General features: G+C 35.6%; 1 protein-coding gene across 5 annotated transcripts in view; it reads left to right on the forward strand.

Annotated features, from left to right (window-relative positions):
• The window catches only part of WDR7 (WD repeat domain 7), a 276960-nt gene that overhangs the window by 27701 nt on the left and 225411 nt on the right, over window positions 1-23848 (forward strand). For 4 of the 5 annotated variants that reach the window (XM_010961322.3, XM_010961325.3, XM_045521491.2 and 1 more), the window contains exons 9-15: window positions 304-449; window positions 797-899; window positions 3044-3185; window positions 3429-3677; window positions 4655-4875; window positions 13625-13820; window positions 20640-20854. In XM_010961322.3, coding sequence (XP_010959624.1) covers window positions 304-449; window positions 797-899; window positions 3044-3185; window positions 3429-3677; window positions 4655-4875; window positions 13625-13820; window positions 20640-20854 — 1272 coding nt within the window. The remainder of the gene's footprint in view (window positions 1-303; window positions 450-796; window positions 900-3043; window positions 3186-3428; window positions 3678-4654; window positions 4876-13624; window positions 13821-20639; window positions 20855-23848) is intronic. The other variant, XM_010961324.3, reaches the window with a different exon arrangement.

Genomic DNA, 23848 nt, shown 5'->3' on the forward strand with positions numbered 1-23848 from the left:
TTTAGATGTGAAGGGCTGAGGGTTCCTGTCTGTGTGTAGGGACACACCCTTGCCCCACTCGTCACAGTCTGCTGCGTGACCACTGGAGGCCGCACCCAGCTGGGCACCTCGTGGTGCTTTCCCTGCTGAAGGTGACTGTGCCCCAGTGCTCAAAATGTCTTTAACTGAGGTAGCGAACTGTAAAGGCCTGAGGTTCTTAAATATATTTCCAGAAGTTTTTATTTATTTTTAATTGAAATGTCACTGCATTTTACTTAAATGACACCAACATAGACCAGACTGTGAATTTCTTATTCCTTGCAGGTCTTCGATGCTGGCGACTACTCCCTGCTGTGTTCGGGTCCCAGTGAAAACGGGCAGACGTGGACTGGAGGTGACTTTGTGTCCGCAGACAGGGTCATCATTTGGACTGAAAATGGGCAAAGTTATATTTACAAACTACCTGCCAGGTATTTAATAACTAATAAGAACTTTAATCAAAAGAAAAAGATTCCAAATTTGGGTTGTAATCTCAAAGTATAAAAATATAGAAAGTATAAATATTTAATTTAGGTAAAACATTTGAGAAGTTAGATTTGTAATGACAGTTTAACTTCTAAGCACAAAAATTAAGTGGATTTTTATTTGAAGTAGGGTATTCTAATAACATTAACTATTTAATTTAATGCCTATGTTAGATTAAGCATAACTTAAAAAATCCATGTTTTGTCCACTGTCAGAAAAACCTCATCATGTGGTATGATAAAATATTTAATGTCAATATTTTTACTGCATGTTATATTTTTATCATTTTCAGTTGCCTTCCAGCTAGTGATTCATTCCGCAGTGATGTGGGGAAAGCAGTTGAAAATTTAATTCCTCCTGTACAACATAGCCTCTTGGATCGAACAGATAAAGAGGTAAAATTCTATCATTTATAATTGGTAGTTACATTGAAAAATTTTCACAACTGTATTTATTGGCGTCTTTTGGTAGCTAAGCATTTGAAAGACTCAGTACAATTCGAGGCACTGTTTGATGATGTAAAACATTTTAACATGGTCAATATTAGCACAATTTTTAGATTTACATGTAATATGCCCCTAATAGAGCATTCACCTTTCTTTAACAGTAAAAATAATTTTATACTGACAACAAAGTGGCAATGACTTTTCAGTGAAATTCATATTGATGATATAAATTGTTTTACATTACCATACAGTTATAAACATAATGACAGATGTGATTTTAGAAGGATAAAAATAATTATGTAGTAATGGTGACTAATAATAGTTCATTATTTGAACAAGGCATTGCGATATCTCCCCATTATTTGAACAAGGCATTGTGATTTAAATCATTAGGATTATAAATAAGGAATAAAGACATTTCTTATCTAAAAAAAACCCCAAAGTTTATTATGATTTCTAAAAACCTACTTAAATCAATTTAAAGTTGAAATATGCTTAGTACTAGGTTTCCAACTCTATATTCTTTGAGTACTAATTAAGAAACTGGTTTTAGAAATACAGTTTCCTTTGCTTATGTTCTGGGTTTCCGTAGCTTTTCCGTTCTGAACATTTTGTTCCATCTTTATGTGGAGGAGATGGTGAAGGGAGAGAATTATTTTTTCTGTGAATATTTTGAATATACAGAATGTAGACGTGTCTGTACAGTTAAGGTTCTCTATAACCTGCCCCTTTTTCTCTTAACTTAAACTCCTACTTCTCTCCAAACTAGACAGTCCCTTCTGTTTAAACTAAGGGATAATGACATGTAAAAAAATACATAAAATAAAGCAAATCCATAGCACATTTCTTTTTTTAAATCACGTTTCTTTAAGTATCAGCTCCCTAATACATTTTAAGTTAAAATACATGTGTTATGTGGTGTGAGATTCACATTAAAATATGGAATACTGGTTGTTACAACTGTTGTGGCAACTTTTCCTGGTTAAGCATGTTGTTTATCAATTAAAACTTTCAGTTATTTTCAGACGTTAAGTTAAATCAAATTGATTATGCTTAATGCATGTAATTTCTATAAGCTAGTGCTTTTAAAGAAACAACTAATACTGAATATGGTAAATAGATTATTTGTTAACTATAACTGTAAACACTGAAGTCTGTTTTTCACTCCTTTTCAGGATAAGCGTCTATGCTTTAATACTCAAGTTTTTGTACATTAATAATCTAAATTTTAAATTTAGGAGGCTACCACTGTTTAATATTTTGAAATAAGTGATCTCATGTGAGGCACAGGATCTTAAACAGAAAAATAATTTGTTTTAAAAATGAAAGTACACATGAGACCCTAATAAGTGGTTTCTGTTCCTAGCGGTTTTCAGCTAATGTATCAGGCTAGGTTTAAGTGTAAATGTGACCAAGTAAAGTGTTGTGCTGTTAGCTGAAGAATATTCTAATTAAAAATTAAAAAGGAGTCCTCTATTTCTACCACTTTGGTAGTCACTAGGAATAGCAGCAAAACTAAACTAATCAGGGGCAGGCAGAAAGCTCAGATTAGCCAGTTCTCCCCTTTTGACCTTTTAAGTGGAGACTTTCCTTTTTGGTAAAGAGTGGTATATCTTTGTATTAGTTGCTTAATAGCAGACAATTAAATAATTGCATTGCAGTGCGTAATCAGTTTTTAAAATTACTTATTTATTTTTTAATGAAGGTACTGGGGATTGAACCCCGGACCTTGTGCATGCGAGGCATGCACTCTACTACTGAGATATACCCTCCCCCCAAATAATCAGTTTTTATAAAGCAGGAAAAAAGAATATAAGTATTAATTCTAGAGAAAGGATATAAATGTAGTTTTCATTTCTTTGAATGTCTGTGTTATACGATGTACTGGATTTGAGTATTAGTTGACATGTGTATTAGTGCTACAAAATTAATTAAAAATTGTTGAGTACTCATTCTATAAATATACTTTTTTTGTTTACTTTGATACCGAGGCAAAGTACTTAACATCCGAATCTGAAGAAATGTTAACGTGTGAAATATTTTTATTAAAAATATAGCTAAAGATATTGGAACAATTTTTTTTTTTTTTGCAGTTGCTAATTTGTCCTCCTGTTACTCGGTTCTTCTATGGATGCAAGGAATACTTCCACAAATTATTAATTCAGGGTGACTCTTCTGGCAGGTTGAATATTTGGAACATATCAGACACACCTGATAAACAGGAAGGTAAAGGAGGTAATAGTAAATCATGTGCTGTGATTTCTCAGCTCTTTTCGTTTAACCACCTAAATACTAACCACTGAATAGCAAATTCATAATGTACATATGTCATTTTCTTCTTAGAATTATAGTTAATGACAGTTATTATTCTTTGGTACATTATTAAATCAACCACAAGCACGTTAATTTTTGTATATTTAATTTCTTGTTCTAACATGCATAAATGTTTTTCCTTTATGCAAAACAAAATCCCCACAGGGCTGGAAATGACAACTTCTATTAGTTTGCAAGAAGCATTTGACAGACTGAATCCTTGTCCTGCTGGAATTATAGATCAGCTGAGTGTGATTCCCAACAGTAATGAACCTCTTAAGGTAACTGCAAGTGTGTACATCCCAGCGCATGGACGACTCGTTTGTGGCCGTGAAGATGGAAGCATCATTATCGTACCTGCCACACAGACGGCCATAGTGCAGCTGCTGCAGGGGGAACACATGCTCCGCAGAGGTACCCTGAGACCTGCCAGTGTCTAAAGTGTTCTGAGAGCTTTGTAACCATGAACCTGACGATGTCTGCACTATTTATTTGTAACAAATGCAGTGAATCAGTGTAGTTGTTAGTGTGCAATGTAGTTGGTAGAGTTTAATAAAATACACTACAGTTGATCCTTGAACAACTCAGGGAGTTAGGGGCGCTGATCCTCCACACAGTTGAAAATCTGCATGTAACTTTGCAGTTGGCCTTCTGTATCCGTGGTTGCACATCCTCGGATTCAACCAGCTGTGTACTGTGAAGTGTTATGTATATATTTATTGAAAGAAATCTGCGTATAAGTGGACACACGCAGTTCAAATCTGTGTTGTTCAAGAATCAACTGTACTCAATGTCTGTTATTGGAATAAACACCATGTAATGACTGTAAATAAAGAAGTAACCCATTTTACCTCCTTGATATATGTTTATAATTCCATTTATTATTAAGGATCTCTATGGCATACTTAATAATTATCATATTATCAGTAATACTGGTAATCTTTTAGAACAATGCTGTCCAGTAGAAATATATGTAATAATATATGTGATTTTCTAAGTGCTACATTAAAAAAAGTAAAAATGAAGCAGGTGAAATTAATTTTAATAACATAATTTTATTTAATCCAGTGTAGCAAAACTATTATCATTTCAATTTGTAATCAACATAAAAATGACTAATGAGCTATTTTACATTTTGGGGGTACTAAGTCCTTGAAGTTCCAGGTATATTTTACATTTGTGGCACATAGGGACCCACTCTGGCCACATTGCAGGTGTTGAGTAGTCGCATGTGGTTTGTAGCTACTGTATCGGACAGAGCAGTTCTAGAAGATAGAAGCCTTTTTAATGGTAAAATGTATAGCTCTTCTGTCAATTCATGTTTGCTTTTGTTTATTGAAACTTTGGGAGACTTTCATTTTCCCATTTTAAATCTAAAACCTCATCCACAGGTTGGCCACCTCACAGGACACTCCGTGGTCATCGGAACAAAGTCACATGTTTGCTGTATCCTCATCAGGTCTCGGCTCGTTATGATCAAAGATATCTGATATCTGGAGGTGTGGATTTTTCAGTCATAATTTGGGACATATTTTCCGGAGAAATGAAACATATCTTCTGTGTCCACGGTGGCGAGATTACTCAACTTCTAGTTCCGCCTGAAAACTGTAGTGTAAGTTGATCATAAAAGATTATTTCACTATGGTAGAGTCAAGTTATATTGCTATCAGGTTTAATGTGAGTGGAATCTAGAGTAACTTAAAATGTGACAAGAGAATTAATGAAGCCCTTTTAATTTTAAAGCTGAATAACAGTAACGTGTAATGTTTAGGCCAAGTTATGATTATTTACTATTGTGCACATAGAAATAGACGATGCACATAGTGTTTCTTCCTGTTATTGGCTCCCAAGTAGTATGACTTGTCCCGGAAACATAGTAGCAATTTAGAACATGTTTAATGAAGTTTCAGTTTTCTGTTTTAGAATAGTTTAAGTATCCTCAAAGTCATCCTATAATTTCATTACTTTCAGGTCCGTCTGAACAAAAAGATAGTGAACATATATTTTGGTAGGAGCAGAACACTTATCAATACTTACAGAGTTCATTTAAATGAACAACTGTGACAAGGGAAATTATAACAGACACTGACAATGACTTTGAAAAATTTTGCACATACCTCTGTGGAGGCAGATTGCTTTCTTAGTGATGTGTGTGTAAGTTAGACCACGATGTCAAGTGTAAAAAGCCAAATAAATGTTAGAAATAGGAGATTTTAGGAGGACTTAGGACAGATAAATAGTAGACCCATAATTTCTTTTACTGTTTGTTCATCATGAACTTGTTTGTGTGATCAGCCACCTAAGTGCATAGTCAGTATTCCCCAACACCCACCCATGTGCGAGCGCATGCACACACACTGTCTTGCACACATATTTCACACTTATCATAGTCCATTCAGTGTCACCAGTTATGGTCTTGCTGAAATGAAAAGCATTTTGCGTGCGTATCTGGTGCAGTGTTCACAAGGGGTCTCATTTCAAAACCCAGGAAATTTTCCTGGGCCTTTCTGCTTATGTCCTCAGTCTCCCCGTTCTGCCAACGCTAGAGTTCGTTTGACTTGGTGCTGGTGGTGGTGTAGGAAGTCCTAGTACTAGTGTGGCTCTCTCTTTTTTTTTTCCCCTGACAGATTTGGAAATTCAGGACTTAATTATTCTCTTCCTTCTTTTTTGATTTTTGCCTTTTTCTTTCTTTCATTTGGTCGTTCATTTTTTTTGTCTTCATCACTGTGAAAAATTGCTGTGCAATTATTTAAATAAGTAATTTTACGTCTATTTTAGTGAAATAGATATCATTGTAATTGTACTCATAAGTTACAGCGCTCTTAGAACCCCTGTCCTAAACTTCATTTTACAGTAGTTACGCCCCATGGTAAAACATGAGTTTTTTTCACCTCTGACTGCAAATTTGAAATACCTAATTTTTTTGATGCCGAAATGGATAATTTATCTTATTCCAGTTTAGAGCAACCATTTCTGATTTGGCTGGGGAGGCCAAAAAGACACACCAAATGCCTGAGGGGTCTGAGGAAGAGAGCAGCTGAAAGGAGAGCAGACACTTTTGAGGCTTCTGGAGTGCGGCAGCAGCAGACTTCTCTAAATCTCTAACACTAGGACTGTGCATTTGCAGATGAGAATCAGCTGACCTCTCCCCTCCATGTCCCTGCCCGCTTCTCTTACTTTCCGTCTTACTTATCAGGGAACATTTGTGTGTGTAATGCAGTCTGATGCCATTTACTTACATTAGAAAAACATGCACAGCCATATTATATATTTATGGATACATGTATAGGTAGTAAAATTGTTAAAACTGAACTGGAAAAATAAGTACCAACTTCAGATTCTGTTTCCTTTTGGGAGTGATGGGAATAAGTATGGAAGGGAGCAAAAGAGGTGACCTCTCTAAGTGTCATGTTTTATTTCCTTTTAGTAAATGTGTATTTGATATTACTTCCCTCTTTCATTGGTGTGGATGATTGGATCATCATAGCTTTTTCTGCTGCTAGAACTTAATTCAGAACAGAATTTTTGGAAAATGTTTCGAAATAAATTATGTACCAACAATATATATGTTTCCCAGTGTAAGGCTAAGTTCTTTAATTGATTAGTTTTAAATGATTACTTTTCCTTTTATCTCACTGAGCTTGTGTTGTTACCTATCCAGAAGGGGGCAGCATGAGTTTGTGAAAATGGGATTGTCAGGTATCTAACCTTTTTGTGCCTTCCTTTGACAATATTAAATCCCTAGCTCTTAGAGACAGAGACCCGATGGTGAGAATGGTGTATGTGACTGTATGTGTGCTAAGTGCCTCATGTTCGCAGCCGGTAAGAACAATGGACAACGTAGGTTTTCTTTGTAATGTATTTTTAACCTACAGATAATTTCTATTCCTGTATAATCTAATTTATCTTTTTTCTATTAGCTTCTTTCATATTTTTGAATCCTGGAGTCTTCCCCTACCCAGATATTTGATGAAATTTGATTAAAAAACAATGCCTGAATTGAAGCAAACATCAAATACTTGAATCTATCTGAAGTTTATTTATGTCTGTGGGTTGAGGAAAGGATAAAAATCATCTGTTCTTCCCTAAAGTAACAGATTATCTCAATGTCATTTATTAAATAAATTCTTCTTTGATAGGTAATATCTTCTTAATCTTACATTAAATTCTTCATATTTATTTGTTCTTTTATTAATAAGGAAGCAGTTGAAGAGAAATGGAGTTCCACTATATCTTTAGTGTCTTTTGTATGTAGTGAATGAATGGAGATATTAAAACTTGTCCTTAAAAGTCTTATTTTCATTAGAACATAACTGTTCTATTAGGTGGTTAATCAGTGTTTTGTTTGGACCATATGGTCTTATTTTCTAAAATAGCTATTAAAGAAACAACTCTACCTTTTTTTTTTTTTAAAGAAGGATGAACTATGGATTTCTGTAAAGAAATTTTTTTAATCTAGTTTTGTGAATGTGTGGAAATGAAATTAACATTTATAGGCTCTTTTTTCCCCTTCAGGTAGAGTATTTAAAAGTGATAAATGAGGCATCTTAACTGCACATTTATGTTCCAGAGAAAGAGTTCTGGGAAGTAAGAAATAATGATTAAGAGAATAGGGGGTTGATTTATGGGTGAAAGCCGGTCATTTATAGCTTGTCTAATGATGGGCATATTTAAAAGGAGAGACAGTAGTTAGTGTTCATATATTTAGAGAATATTCAGACAAAGAAAAAAATTGTTTTGGACAGCTAAGAGATTGAAATAATATGAAGAAAAGTATAGTTTAGAAAACAAATTAGCAAAAGTAGAATATATATATATATATATACATATATATATATATATAATTTACATTGGAAACTGTTTGAAAGCAAAATCACCTCCCCACGGAGCTGGGGAGGTGGGTGGGATATACTAGCTGCCTCTGATTTCTGTAATTCATGGCAGATGCTTGGGAACAGGTTACATAAGAGGTTTCTGGGAATGGTTTAAAATGAAGTCTTGTAAAATGCGTGAGGTCAGGCTGGATGACCTAGGTGGTGCATTCTGACTCTGTCAGATCCTGTGATAGCTTGTGGCATTCTGCTGCTCAGCACTAATGTACTGTGAGGATTATTTACTGGCAAAATTCAATGAGCCTTCATTTGGTTGAGGATCAGAATTATTTGAAAAATAATAATTGGCCTTGGAATATATTTGTTTTGGTCCAATATCTCTTCCTTTTCCTGCCCCTGTTATCTTAATTTTTTCATCAAATCAAAATAAGAGTTTTTACTTGGTTAAAAATTCTGTTGCGTTTTGTTAACCCCTGCTTTTAATTAGCTTTTGATGCTAATTGGTGCATATTGCTTCCAGGGAAGAACTAACACAGTGTTTGGAAAATGATTTTGAATAATTTTGAATAATTTCAGGAATAAGTTCTTCCTATGAAGTACTAGACAAGTTGATCAGAGGCTCAATCCACGCTGTACAAGTTCAAAAAAAATTTTTTAATGGTATTTGTGTATTACACTGCTTAAGTCGATTGGCAGCAGTGGGTGCTGAAGTGGAATCTGTGAGACATTATTCGGGGTACGGGGATAAAATATTAAAGCTCTTATTTCTTTTTTTGACCTTATGAAATTGAGCTTATGAATATTTCCTAGATGGAAGGACACTGGTGCCTCTCTTGCTTCATACATCAAACAGGCACATATCACGTGGGCCGAGAGGGGGGCTGCCCCGTCACGGAGGGCCACAGCAGTGCGCTCACCAGGGGTGTGTCCAGTTAAAATGTGTTCGCTTAGCAGAACTGCAGATTGTACTGTGTAATTCTTAACTGGGCTGTTAACAACATGGACAGAGAAGAGGATGATGGAAGATACTTCCAATGAAAATGAAGTATCTTTTCATTAGCCACATTATGATGTTCAAACAGGGATCATTCGATCAATCTTGGCAACAGGGCAGGCACAAAATTCATGTTTATATAAAATATGTATTTACATCCACTATCATTAACAATGCAGCCTTTCTAAAGATATATATTGTGCTTTGAGGTATTGGCTAATGCTAACATGAAGTTATCGACATTACTAAGACATTTAAGAAAAGATTTCATTTCATCTGAAATTTGTTTATTTAAACTGAGTCGTCCTTTAAAACTGTTCTTGTGTGTGTTTTACAATGTCATGATACAGTGGCACAGAATTACATGTACAATTTATAAATATACATGCAGTGAGAATGCATTACAAAGTTTTTTTAATGAATAGATGTGCGATCAAAAAAAAGCTTGGAACATAAATGCTTTTTAGTTAAAGATCTGAGGTTCACAGTTTTTAGTTATTATATTATTATTCTGATTACACAATTTAAATGTCTTATTCTTATTAAAATATCCTTGATGTTGTCATGTTTAGGTGACTTTTCCAGGTTGAAATAGAAGAAAATGAAGTAGAATGGAATGAATCAAATTACAGAATTAGTCATTGTAGGTGTAGTAAATGTTCAATAACCAAGATCGTGAGAATTTAATAATAACAAAAGAATTGTGGTATTTCAACTCATTTGTGGGAAGCTGGGTCTAAATCAAAGAGAGATAAGAGTTATCAAATATTCTTTAAGGAGTGCTTCTTCAGTAATTTTGAGGACAGATAGGAAGAAACCAAGTTAATTGTGTTTTAGCAAATCTTTTAAGTGCTTTCATTGAACAGGTAGCTGAGAATTATTTATCATTACTCTGTTTATTATTTGAATTAAAATTAATACCAAAGTGGTGCTTGAGAATGGTCTTTTTCTTTTCACATTTAAATAGGCTAGACATTTGCTTTGTTTGTACCATTTAATTTATTTTCACACAGCCTATGAAGGTAACCATCAACTCAGAATTAATTAGTGGAGTCAAAATTAATGAGGTTTTACTGTATTGAGCTATTTCTACTCTCGGCCACTTTTCTTCACATGAGTTGGACTAGCATTTTCATGAAAGAAGAAAAATTAGATTTATTTAGATCTATATTTTAAAAAGCAGAGAGCCATCTTTTCTTGTGAGTTAAGTACCTCTAATAACTGTGCTTCCTTGGGCTTGGCGATATTGATTTTTGTGTGTTTATTTTCAGTCTTGATTATTTTGGCTGTTTCCAGACTGTTGCTCATTACAGTAAAGCTAGACTTAACTCTTCACATGCTTATTTTCATTTATGCGTATGGTATAACATTTTTATTTTGGACCAAACATTTTCTTTGTGGTTGAGGCATGTCAGTTGCCAGTTTTCATCATTATTGCACTATCTGAAAGGAAAACAGAACCATTCCTTAAAACGTATTTATGTATGTTTAGAAGAGAACGCGTCATGTGGGAATGAAAAGCTAGAACTTGGAGAATTCAATTATTTTTCCTTTCAAAAAATTATATCCTAAAAAAAAAATTACATCCCATAATCTTTTTAAAGCATACCCTATGCTATTATTTAATATTTCCTTTGTGTGTTAGTTTTTACTGATAAGAGTGATAACATGATGTAGGGCTTTTAAATTTTTTTATGAGGATGGATTGTATTTTCTTGAATGAAAAAAAATTATCCATCAGCATATAAATGTCAAGGGTGAAAGTTCTGACGGTGCAACTTCTCATGAGGAGTTCGTGCTGAAGGGCAAGTTCCTCAGAGGAAAAGGGAACCCTTTTTTCTTTGCTTAACATGTGCAGTCTTCTCTCTGCTAGGCGACAAACTACAGTAAGAGATGTTGGCAGAGAGAGAATGCGTGGGCCAGTGGTTCTCAGTAGGCTTGTATCACCTCAGATGTTGAGATCTACCAACAGAATCTAATTTGAAAAACACCAAACGTAGTAACGAATATTGGTAAAAATTCACCTTAAAAGCAAACAGGCAAACGGACTTCACCCCAACTCATGCCTCATTTTCTCTATAATAAGGAATGACAAGAATGTATGTGAATATTAAGGAAATGATTGTCGACTTGGGGACCAGCAAGTAGGCGAATTAGGTACATGGCATTAATTAAGGGTTAGCTCATTTTAAATAAGATTTTGGAGAGCTTGTGAGTCAAAGTAGCAGAGTGAAAATTAGTGGCAGGCATTGTGAGGCCTGATTAAAGGATGTGAGTAGAATAAAAGGGACGCTGTTTTAGGGATTGTTCTTTTTAGTCACACACACAGAGAAAAAGATCACTGTTAGATTTATTTTCTCCAATGAGAGAAATAAAATGACCACTTTTTGGCAGATCGATGTTGCAAAATAGAAAATAGTTAACCATCATGTTGCAATCATCCCTTTTTGTAAATTGGATGATGGATGTATTTCATAAATACAAAGTCAGCAATAATGACAATCTGTAGAAATACAGAGCATCCGATGTATTAAACTGTTATCTTCAGTTAGCAATGTACGTCTGGTGAAACTCAAAAATATTTTATGTGCTGTGAAATACGTTTTATTCTAACATTGCCTATGTGTAAATGATATTTTTGTAGTTTGCCACTTCATTTTGACGTATCACTTAATTAAAAAGTGAATTTTTGCATGCCATAGTCAGCTGCCCCTCAGTTTTTAATGTCTTTTTAAAAAAAGAAATCATAGTTTATGTTCAGTTGAGTGCTTATCTGGGAGCTTGAAATAAATAGCTTAACAAACGCTTGCTGAAGAAAATTCTGTATGACGTTTTATTGAATGTTTATAACACGATCTCTCTGAACTTAGTTTTCTTAACTTTTAAAATCAGTTAATACCTCCTAGGCTGATTATAGTTTTAAAATCATTATAAAACAAAAAGTACAAATAAAGCTAACACAGAACAAAATGTTAAAGCGTGAATTTAAGAACAAAGTAAGTTAGTTAAATCTTACACCCTTTTTTAAATTAATGCTCTGCTTTATTCAAACATTGATTTTATGTTGTTTACAAAAATAAATATTATTCAGTTAGATGCAGATACAGCTAAATCATGGTGAAGAGAAAATGAAAGAAAAAGTGGATGAGGCCACTGAGAGTCCACATTGATAAATACAGTTTGGTGTTTGAGATGTCTGCCCACATCCTCCACTGTTATACGCAGAAAATTCAGTTCCAGGTTTCTTAGTAACCAAAACATAAAAGAAATCAGTTGTAGCAGCTTTCTCCAAAGTGTGTTTCTCAAAAAACTGCATCTTCTAAGATTATGATGATCAAATAAACTTTGAGATGAGTGGTAGCGTATGCCCCGTGTAGGGATAATTATATCCACATCAGCATGTTAAATGTTCTTAGGAGTTCTGGGGGTAAAAACGGCAACTGTAACTTGTGTTTCCAATGCACAAATGGTAACCCACCGCCTTGCTTTTCTCATCTGATATACGCCAACATTTCCCATTGAGATAGACCAATCAGCAAGATACTGTTGTTTAGCTGAAAATCTCTACTTAGGCAAAGCCCTGGAGGATGAGGTTTGAGAATTTTCTCTTCTGGATCCTGTAGAAGGGGTAGTATGTCTGTAGTGCCATGGGCCCCATCAGCAATCAATAGCCACAACATACACAATAACGAGTTTTGGGTGGCAGTGTTCATAGGGTTTCACCTTCATGTGATCTGGAAGCAGAATCTAATAAGTCACGAAAAGTTTGAAATTGCTTACAGATTGTCTTATAAATATGTAAAGACTTTCATTTTTAATTTTCTAGGTTATAGACTTAGTTCTCCGTAGCTAGTGAACATCTTTACCATCTTTGATTATATTTATTCCATCTTGTTCTAAAAAGCCATGGAAGAACAAAAACTTCTATGCAGCAGAATGTTTAATTGGCTGTTGTATGTTAGTTGAGATCGTGCACCTGCTGACGTTACAAATGGAAGCTATGAAGCACATCTACAGATAATACAAATTCTTCGTAGTGCTTAAGAAATGATTGTGGCAGAGGGACCCTGAGGGTATTGTTTTTGAGCAAAGAAGCAGGGAGGAGCATGGGTCTTGTGACAAGAGTCAGAAACAGAAAGAAGCACTCCAGAAAGCAGCTCCGGTCACTAAAAAAGGGAAGTTCAGACTGTGGAAAGAGAACACATAATAGTAGATCAATTCTTTTCCCCAGCTTTGCCTGTTCACATATAAGAATTATTTTTAGTAAGGTCATCTTCAAATTTGAACAGCAAAATTTTCAAGACATCTTTCCCCTGTTTAATGGAGGATTAATTTAATATTTTTAAAAGGGTCATGATGTTGGAACTGGGTGTTTTATGTACAATATAAAGGAAGAAAATTTTCAACACATCCTAATATTGTGGTTGGTGTTTCCAGCAGCAGTGAACGTATAATTAATTTTGGTCTAATTGAAGACCAGATCCACTTTATTCTGAATTTAATGTAAATATAATTAAGGTTTATTCTTTTTTCAGGCAAGAGTACAGCACTGCATCTGCTCTGTAGCCAGTGACCACTCAGTGGGACTCCTAAGTTTGCGAGAGAAAAAATGCATTATGCTGGCATCTCGTCATCTTTTCCCCATTCAAGTAATCAAGTGGAGGCCCTCTGATGATTACCTAGTTGTGGGATGTTCAGATGGCTCTGTGTACGTCTGGCAGATGGACACTGGTAAGGACAAATGTTGAGCCAGACCAGAAAATTAAATGTTCTTATTATGATGATACATGTAAAACATTATTTTAAAATACCATACATGTTGAATTAACAATTGATACAAACACAAGAGTATGGTAAACTTGTCTAACAGGACTTAAAACATTATATTAATATGATAAAGGAAGAGTGTCATTTTCCTGAATTTCTTAGCTGCTTAAATATGTGATACTTGAATACTTTAGAATATGAAATTTTTTATGAGTGAGACCTTACTGAAAGACAAAGTTGCTTTTTCAGTAATTTCCCGAGTAGGAAAAGACAAATAGCTCCTAACTGTATGTGTACTGGAGGGCCTTATTCTGATAACCAGTTTAGTACAATTAAGCCCAATACATAATATTCCAATTTAACAATTATCTTCCGATCTTCAGGAGGAGTTTGGTAAATAATCAGTCAACAATGGCATTCTTAAATCAAGATTAAGGTAGAGAAGCAGAATAAAATTTGGGTTTCAACCATAATGGGAGGGGTACATTCTTTTTCCTCCCTGCTGTTCAGGCTTTAGCTAGTGATGTAAAGGTCCCTGGGGAGTCAGTAAGGCACATCCTGAAGGTATTGACATTATTTATTTATTAAATTTATTTATTTATTAAATAAATTAAAAATGAAGCTAAATAAATCACATTCGGCTAAGGTTTGACATATGAAATGTCTTTAAACTCTGAGGAGATACTTTATCTCTCTACCTAGTGTTTTGGGAATGCATTTTTACAGATGAAGCCATATGACACCAAAACTACTCATGCATTTTGTGCAATTTTCTGTGTTTGCTGTTTTGAATTATACTGATTATCAGTATAGTTCAAAAGGCATTTAGAAGTAATTTTAAAGACACTTAAAAATATCTTAACTTTACGCTTTTATGCAGTACTTTCTTTTAGTTGTTTTTTTCCCTCAAATGGGTACTTTTTGTTTTCAGCATTTATTTCCTAATGAAATGAAACTGAAGCTAGTAATATATAATTGAGCTAGAGAGGTAGAGGTCCAGAGTCTTCGTTTCTTTTACTGTATCTTAATTATATGCAATAGCACGTAATAGTGATGTAGAGGCCATGGAAATTATTTTTTTATGGTGGGGGGAAGAGGTAGTTAGGTTTATTTATTTATTTTTAGAGGAGGTACTGGGGACTGAACACAGGACCTTGTGCGTGCTAGGCATGCACTCTACCACTTGAGCTATATCCTGCCCCCTCTAGGAACTTATTAAAGGTGGGTCACCGACCTAGATGGTGGCTGCTTCTATATGGACCTGTTTATATTCTTTCAGGATCAACTCTCTCGATCTTCACAGTTGATGTTCCCAGTAAGCATGCAGTGTTGTTCCCACAGACATTTGACAAGGTCAAGATCCTGTCTATTTGGGAAACAGTGGCCTGCTTTAAGTAATGACTGACGATATAAAACGTTCTTCTTATCTGACCATTACCAAGCCTTACCACCATTCTCATCCACACATTTTTATTGTCTTTGCTACATAAAAAACATGATTCGCCATATACCCACTTCTATAGGGACAGTTCTTGTACAAATGCAAACACCAGTAGTGCTTGCCAAATATTATTCAAAATTAGTGTATGAAGTCTTAGCAATTTACTTGGTTCTGTTATCTTTTTCCTTTTCATTTATTTTCTATCCCTCCTAGTTTTCTGCAGTTTTCTGCAGTTACTGCATGCAATATGCATTGGAGTCATTTTTTAAAACTTAGTTATCCAATAAAATGTGGTAGAGAATATGAACTAATGCATATTTGCCTACTGACACAACATACATATAGCAACACATATAAAGCAAGTATACCCCAAAACATTTATTCTGATTTTTTTTAAATTGATGGTTTTGTCTTGTTACTAAAGTAACCAGAGAGAATCAGGAGGTGATAGTTCAGTCCAGTCTTTTGTTACTAGCAGAAGGGGTTGGTAGCAAGTATTTTCTTTGTACATTTGACCTTTTGCCTGCAGGATTTAATTCAGTGGAGATTTGATTTTGTTTCAGTTTCACAATATGTGGCATTGCATCATCTAGTTTTCTATATCATCTACATTTTTGTTTTTCTTTCTATTACAAAAAATATTATATGATAGGGCAGGCAAAGACACAAAGATGAAATGGCTAATTAGAAAATGGTACTTTTCTAAAATTTTGGTAAAACTAAGTAAAATCAAAGTTTCTTTTTTCCCTGTGGATGATTCACTCTGAAATTTTGAAGGAAGATGTTGTTAGAGTGGACTTATGGCTCTCTTTTCTACTTTCCTCCCCTCCTGCACACCTAGGCTATTTTCACTGGTTTCTCTGTCTTCTATTTCTACCTTCTCCTCCATCCTGTACTCTCCTGGCAAATTAATCATAGCAAATAAAGCAACAGTGACCACACTTGGTTCATGCCACTGTCTTAATGAAAAAAAAATGCAAGTAATTTTAGTTCATCTAGCCTTTAAGACAAGGCCCTCCATAGTGGGGCACACTCCTTCCTTTGTCTTACCGCCTGTGCTCTTTTGCACAGAACAGCTGCTCTGTATGGAGAATAACTCTTGTCAAGAATAATTGGGTCACTGCCTGCCACTTTTGGTCTTTTGTATCACTTATATTGTTGCTCATGGTTTTCATTCATTTGGAACATTATTTCTTTCTATTTGTTTATTTGTTTAAACAGTATATTATCTTTTAAGGAGATTTGAATATAAAAACAAAATTTTACATATTTCCCATGTAGTTACCGTTTCTCTTGCTCTTCATTGCTTTATGTAGATCCGTATTTCCATCTGGAATAATTTTCCTTTTGCCTAATATTTAATATTTCTTATAGTGCAGACATTTTTCCCTGGATATAGAATTCTAGGGTGACAGATTTTTGTTTTTTGTTTTTTTGTTTTTCCTTTCAATACCCCACTGTCTTCTTGCCTGCGTTATTTCCAGTGAGAAATCTGCTGTCACGCTTATCTTGGTTCCTTTACATATGTTGTGTCTATTTTTTTTTCCTTTTTATTATTGGAGCAATTTGGTTATAGTTTTCTTCATATTTCTTGTGTTTAGGGTTTGTTGTACTTGGATCTGTGGGCATACAGTTTTTCACAAATTTAGAAACTCTTGGCCATTGTTAATGTAATCTGTTTTTAATCCTCCCTCCTCTTTCCTCTCTTCGGAGACTCCAGTCAGTTGTCTATTAGGCTACTTGAAATTGCCCCCAGCTCATAGTTTGTCATTTCATTTTTAAAATTATTTTTTCTGTGTTTCATGTTAATAGTTTCTATTCTGTGTTAAGTTTACTGAGCTTTCCTTCTACAGTGTCTAGTATGCTATTGTTCCCATTGAGTGTGTTTTTCATCTTAGACATTGTAGTTCTCATCTCTAAAAGTTTGATTTTGGTCTTTTGATATCTTCCACATCTCACTTTTCAAACTTTTTTAACAGCTAGAGGACAGTTATAACAACTTTTAATGCCTTTGTCTGCCATTAAAAAAAAAATCTGTTTCAGTGGTTTTTATTGGTTTGCCTTTTACCCCTCATTATAGATTATATTTTCCTGCTTTTTTTCCAGAATAGCCTAAAGGTGGTTCTAGGGTAGAAGCAGGGAGATTAGCTTGTATGCTATTGCCTCTAGGCAATAAAGGATGGTGGATTATTGGACTAGAGTGGTAGCAGTGGAGCTGATAAGAAGTGGTTAAAGTTGGTATATTTTGAAGGTAGAGTCAATAGGATTTGCTGATCCTTGAATGAGGGGCATTAGGGAATGAAATGTGCCAAAGATGACTCCAAGATTTTGGTCATGAGAAATTTGAAAGATGCAATTCCTTTTGAGATATTGAGAAAACAGTGGGAATGGGAAGAGTAGATTTCTGGAAGATTAAGGATTCAATTTTTTATATGTTAAGTGAGTTAAATATTAGATATCCAAGTAGAGATGTTGATTTGTAAATTGTACAGTTGACTCTTGAGCAAAGGTTTGAACTGCATGGGTATTTTTTCAATAGTAAATACCACAGTACTACATGATCTGCAGTTGGTTGACTCTACAAGTATCAACTATGGATATGAAGGGTCAATTATATAGTTAAATGTGGATTTTCAACTGCATGGAGGAGTGGTACCCCTAATCCTTGTGTTATTCAAGTGTCAACTGTATATATGAGTCTGCAGTTCAAGGGAGGGAAGTCAGAGTGGGTGATGCAAATTTGGGAATTCTTGGCATATAGAAGACATGTAAATTTGCGCCCCTGGATGTATCACCAAGGGGGTGCAGGTAGATAATGGCTGGGGGTGCTCCAGGGTTTAGATGTATTTCTGTGATGTAGAGAAACCAGCAGAGGAGTCTAAAATGGACCTGCCAAGAAAAAGAAGAAAATAAAGTCGTTGTAGTTGTAGTTGCCTGGAAGCCAAGTGAAAAAAAAAACAATGTGTTTCAAGGAGTAGAGAGGACGATTAAGTGCTGTAAATGATGGTAAAATGAAGAGCGAGAGCTGCCTATTAGATTTAGCAACATGGAAAGTAGGTCTGTGCGTGCCTGGGGTGATATCTGATTTGAGTTAAGTTCAAAGGATGATGGGAGGAGAAAAATTTGGAGGAAAAATAGACAGCTCTTTACAGGATGATTATGAAAAATGGGATACCAGCTAGAGAGAGAGACCGTGTTTTAACTTTTTTTACACAGGTGAAGTAATTGCATGTTTATAAGCTGATGGGAACGATCATACACTGATGGGAATGATCTGGTAGAAGGGGAAAATTGATGCAGAGGAAGGGGAGAACTGCTGAAATGGTGTCCTTGGGCAGACAAGCCACAAGTATGTTAGGTACGAGCCGGGATAGTTCATTCATAATTGTAATCATAGGGAGCAGTGTGAATGGAGACATGGCAGTGGGAGCTTGTGGAGCTTCTTTTCTAATTGCTTCTTCCTAAAGGAAACAGGAAACAGAACTTTTCACCCAGACGAGGGCAGGAAATGGCGTGTTGGGATTGGAGGGGAAAGGAAGTGTAGACTAATTAACTCGGAGAGTAGGAAAATGAAAGGTCTGTGGGAATGTGGTCACCACTAAGGGCCCACTGAGATCAGTGGCCAAGAATTTCAAGTGGATCTTTTAGTACGTTCGTCATTCATGTCCATCTTCATTATAAGGTGCAGAGTAGGTGGAGAGTTGGATTCAGCCACTGTTGGAGTTTGCTTAACTAGTATGAGGAAGTGACATGGGGACAAAGCTGTGGTTATGAGCTTGGATGATGGAATTTTAGTTCAGCGAGGAGGGATGCAAGGACATAGGAAAGTGAGAGATGGGGCCAGGATGATCATTTAATGGATTATTAGAGGCAATGTTGAATAAGGAATTATTGGAGTCAGAAGGGTTGAAGTGCAGAATGGGGGCTGCTGCCAGATGTGGAGTGTTTGAAATTGGGATCTGTGTTGGGATTTTGGTTATCGGTTGTCAGAGGATTAAAATACGACCGTTGACTCTGGTTGAATGAAGGACAGAATTCATTGGAATAGAGGAGCCCAAAGAACAAGGAGGTCAGGATATGTGGAAGAATCATGTGTGCTGAGGATTTTCAAGAGTCTTTGAATTTTTACGTCACATTAGAGTATATACACTCTCCTTTTCATACACACATGAAAAATGTTTCAAGTAACAATTCCTTCTTCTTTTGCTTTGCCTTCCAAAATATATGTGACTCAATGAATTGGTTAGTAAAACACTGATGTATGTTAATACTAAAACCACCTGAATTATTCCAAGAGCACTGTTGGAAAGAGGACAGTGAGTCAGCAGCTAAACTCTTTAAGGAATGAGAGACAAACTTGAATGGCATGTGTAAAAACCATTGGGAAGAAAATACTGTGTTTGGATGTTTGGGCACTAGCTCAAAAATACAGTAAACATTTTGTGTTTTGTTGACATTAAGTTTCTGGTGTTCTCTATGGTTATTTTTCAAAATTGGGCTTGCCTGCTTTTAGAATGACTCTGGGAGAACGCCCAGTGAATCCAAATAAACTTTATCATCATTTCATTGTCACTATTATAATCTTCAAGAAATAATATACAATTCCTCACAATGAGATCCTTCTCTGCCTAACGTGATGCTGGGTACTGTGTAAAACAAAGTACACAGAAAGGTTCTCTGCTTTACAGGAAGGGGTCTGCACCCTCATTTAGACAAGAAATGTGTGGAGATGGAGAGAAGTGGAAAGAATGGCCAAATGAAGCAGCTTTGAAATCATCACAAGTTGTAGTAATTTTCACAAACATACAAGGAAACATTGATTGGATATTAAGAATAAGAATCAAGACTTTTGCAGGCAGAATGAGAAGTTATAATTTTTTTCCTATTTTGTGTAGGTTTCCTAGAGAAAGAGAAGCTTCAGGAATTACTCAAGTAGAAAAATTTAGAAAAGTAGCAAAACCTAGGTTTTTGTTTTTGTTTTTGAAGATTAGAGTAAGGTGACATCATAGAAATTGATGTTTGTAATAGACTAATGGTGTGGAGCAATCGAGGAGACCATCTTGGAAGAAGAAAGAAAGTAGAAAAGCCAGGAAGATGTCATTGAAATCTTGACTCTGAACTTGAGTTTACTGGGAAGTTGTGGTAGGAGCTGTAAGGGAGAGGAAATGATTAAGGTTCATGGAAGATCATTAGAGGAAGGAAGTACAAGAAAGTGTTTCTCGGAGGCACTGATGAAACGTATTCCCACATAAAAAAAAAAGCCCATGTATTTTTCCTTTCTTAAAAAACGACTTGCACTCTTACAGTGTTGTGCAGTGACCGTGAACGTGTGTGTCTTCCAGGTGCGCTGGATCGTTGTGTGATGGGGATAACAGCGGTTGAGATACTGAACGCTTGTGATGAAGCAGTTCCCGCTGCCGTTGATTCACTCAGTCACCCAGCAGTCAACCTAAAACAAGCCATGACCAGACGTAGTCTTGCTGCTCTGAAAAATATGGCCCATCATAAGCTACAAACCCTTGCAACTAACCTCTTGGCTTCCGAAGCATCTGACAAAGTAAGTTTTGTATGTGGGCTCATGTGTCCCCTCCCATTTGACTTCATTTAATAACATCGCTTTGTCATGTCTCAGGGAATAATTTTTGGAAGGTGACACTGGTGAGAAATAAGCTTCTGATTTTTGCTTAGGTTTATTCCAACACAGTTTTGGAGTATTTCAAGTATTTGGCATTTGGAAAAAGTAATTTGTTCTCACCAGGCAAAATATTTTTAAATGATTCCTGCGGAATTAAGTGACTTCAGTTTTTGAAGTTAGAGCAAACATTTTGTATATAATCTATCTTTTTGACTTTCTGACAGTCCTCCTGTTGAAAGATTGAGCACCAGCTAATACTGTCAGGAGAAAAAAGTAAAATTAGGATATTTCTAATTGTGACTTATCATTTGTTTTAAAAGTAGGTTCTGATTTTATTAAGGTTAGGCCATTGTAAGGATTTAAGAAAATATTTGAGAATAGGTATGGTGAAGTTGTACACGTGTTGGCATTTTTCTACAAGACCCAAGCTCCATCACACTTTCCTTACCAACCCATCAAGAATCCCAGTTCATTGATTGCCTACTTGTCTTTAGTTCTGCAGACACGAGCCACTATTTGGTTTGTGGGGTTTGTGTTCTGTAGTATTATTAGAACTGGTTTATCTCTGGGAATGGATAAATGGAACCTGGACACAATTCCAGTATTTTATTTGAATCATATCTTAAAATTCCTAGTTCCATCTAAGTATTCCTTAGAATTATGAATGGCTAACCAAATAGTTCTATTTTCATTCTCTTATCCCTAATTACTAAGTTTTAAATGATTAGACATGTGAGTAAAAATGAAGAGGTTGAAAGGCTCATCTACAAACTTGAAAATTTGCCCGTGAGTTAATGAGTGCTAATGACACATGAAATACTGTGGGCAGTTCCATTACCCGTATCCTCCAGTAACTGGCAGTAATATTTGATCATTCTGTCTTTCCCCAAGATATTAATGTTTTATTGGCATTGTTATATTGATCTTTCATAGGTTAGAATTATGAAATCTTTCTGTGATTTTTTTTCATGCTTTCTGTCCCATGTGCTAAAGTTTGAACAGAAATTAGGCATAAGTGCATTTGTCATGCCTATAATTTCTTTCAAGGGATTATGTAGATGCCCCTGGGAATTCAGTGTTCATAGCACATTGTCTGATGTTCTATATAATTTTAATTTTGAGCAATTTTATAAAACAATCTATTCAAAGGCAAGCATGTATGTTTTGTAATTCCCAAATATAATCTTTTGCTTGTTGGTATCCCCTAGAAGTAAAAATTTGGAAAAATAATTAACTGGAAAAATTAAAGAAAGGAAAGTGGTACAGTAACATTTATGAATGGCTTTTGGAAGTGGTCATGGTCCATTATGTGATTTTTACAATCCTGTTTGTCCCTGTTTTAATGGCGCATTTTATAGTGCAATTAGTGATAAAAGCCCAGATATCAGAGACGCTACACTTACGTATTGTAAAATATATTGCTTGTGAACCTCCTGCGTCTTGTAGCAGTGGTAATTGTTGCTTGGCCTACAAGGAAAACAATTATAGAAGGGGGAAAAGGCTTAGGAAGCCGAGGCTGCAGGAGGATAATCACTTTATGAAAAATGTATGCTGGCTGGACCATTAGGGATTTCTCTATTTTCTCATGTTGAATTTGAGGCTTCTTCGGTGGGGGGATATTTAAAGAGCTGTCCTCTGGACAGCCTTCTAACCTCGGGAGAAATAATACCCACCCAAAGTGAAAAAAAAACAAAAAACAAAAAAAAACCCTAAACATACCTAAGAGCCTCTCAGTGTTGCAGAACTTACTCGAGGTTATTGGATCTGATTTTTCTCACGGGTCTCTCAATGGAAAGTGAAATCTCTATGGGAATACTCTGTAGAAAGTATCGCATTTTTTCCTTACTAGTGTTAGCAACTGGGCTATTTGGAAGTAATATGTTTTGTATTGCAAATTATGTTAATTTTGCCAGATATATACAACTTTGCAAGCAAAAGATGGAGTTTATTGTCCTATGATTTTTTATTTCTTTCACTGAAAGACCAAGAGGATATTAAATAGAATTAGCCTTTATTACTGCATTGAATCTTTGGAGAGTGTGTGTGTTCGAAATCCTGTGTATTCCTTCTATGGCATGTATCGTATATTTCCCCTTGTCTTGTAACAGAAATAAACAGCTCATGGAATAGGCTTTGAGGGTGACTATAATAGGAGACATTTGTCTCTTCTGTGTAGTGTGGGGAGGTGTGGGGTGTGCAGGGGGAGCAAAAAACCTCCAAGAAGGTAGCGACGTGGTGGTGAGATAGAGTAGGGATGGCATTTTATTTCCTAAATGAATGTTGGGGTTCAGAGTCTGAATTAGACCACACTTGACATTTTAGGGTGCCTGCTCTCATTAGATTATTCCAGATATGCCACCTTCCTTAATTCTCCCTGCAAATAGGTGAGTTAGTTATTATCCTCAAATTTGCCAGTGATGAACCTGAAAGACATTTGCTTAGAATAGGGATTGGCACATTTTTTGTGTGTGTAAAGGGTTAGATAGTAAAACAAAATTAGGCTTTGGGACCTCGCCTCTCTCACAGTGATGCACTGCACCATTAAAGTGGCATTAAAGCAGCCATAGACAATGTGTAAATGGATGTGTGGCTGGCTCCCAGCAAAACTTTATTTACGAAAATAGGCAGTGAGCTGGGATGTAGTGGTATTTGAGGAGTGCATAAATGAATATGTCAGGAAGCATGTCTGGGTATATTAGGTGATCTTTTTGACAAGTTTTCCCATAAAGCATCTGCCAGACCCTAGTTTTTGGTGAGGAAATCTTGGGCGATGCCTTGGGCGAATGGGATTTTATTAGTGAAGCTAGACAGCCCTTGTGGCCATGAAATTAATTTCTTTTTTTTTAAAATAAGACTTTATTTATTTATTTTTTTAACACAGGCACTAGGAATTGAACTCAGGACTTTGTGCATGCT

Source organism: Camelus bactrianus, chromosome 30 (assembly GCF_048773025.1).
Source record: "Camelus bactrianus isolate YW-2024 breed Bactrian camel chromosome 30, ASM4877302v1, whole genome shotgun sequence".
Lineage (NCBI taxonomy): Eukaryota > Metazoa > Chordata > Mammalia > Artiodactyla > Camelidae > Camelus > Camelus bactrianus.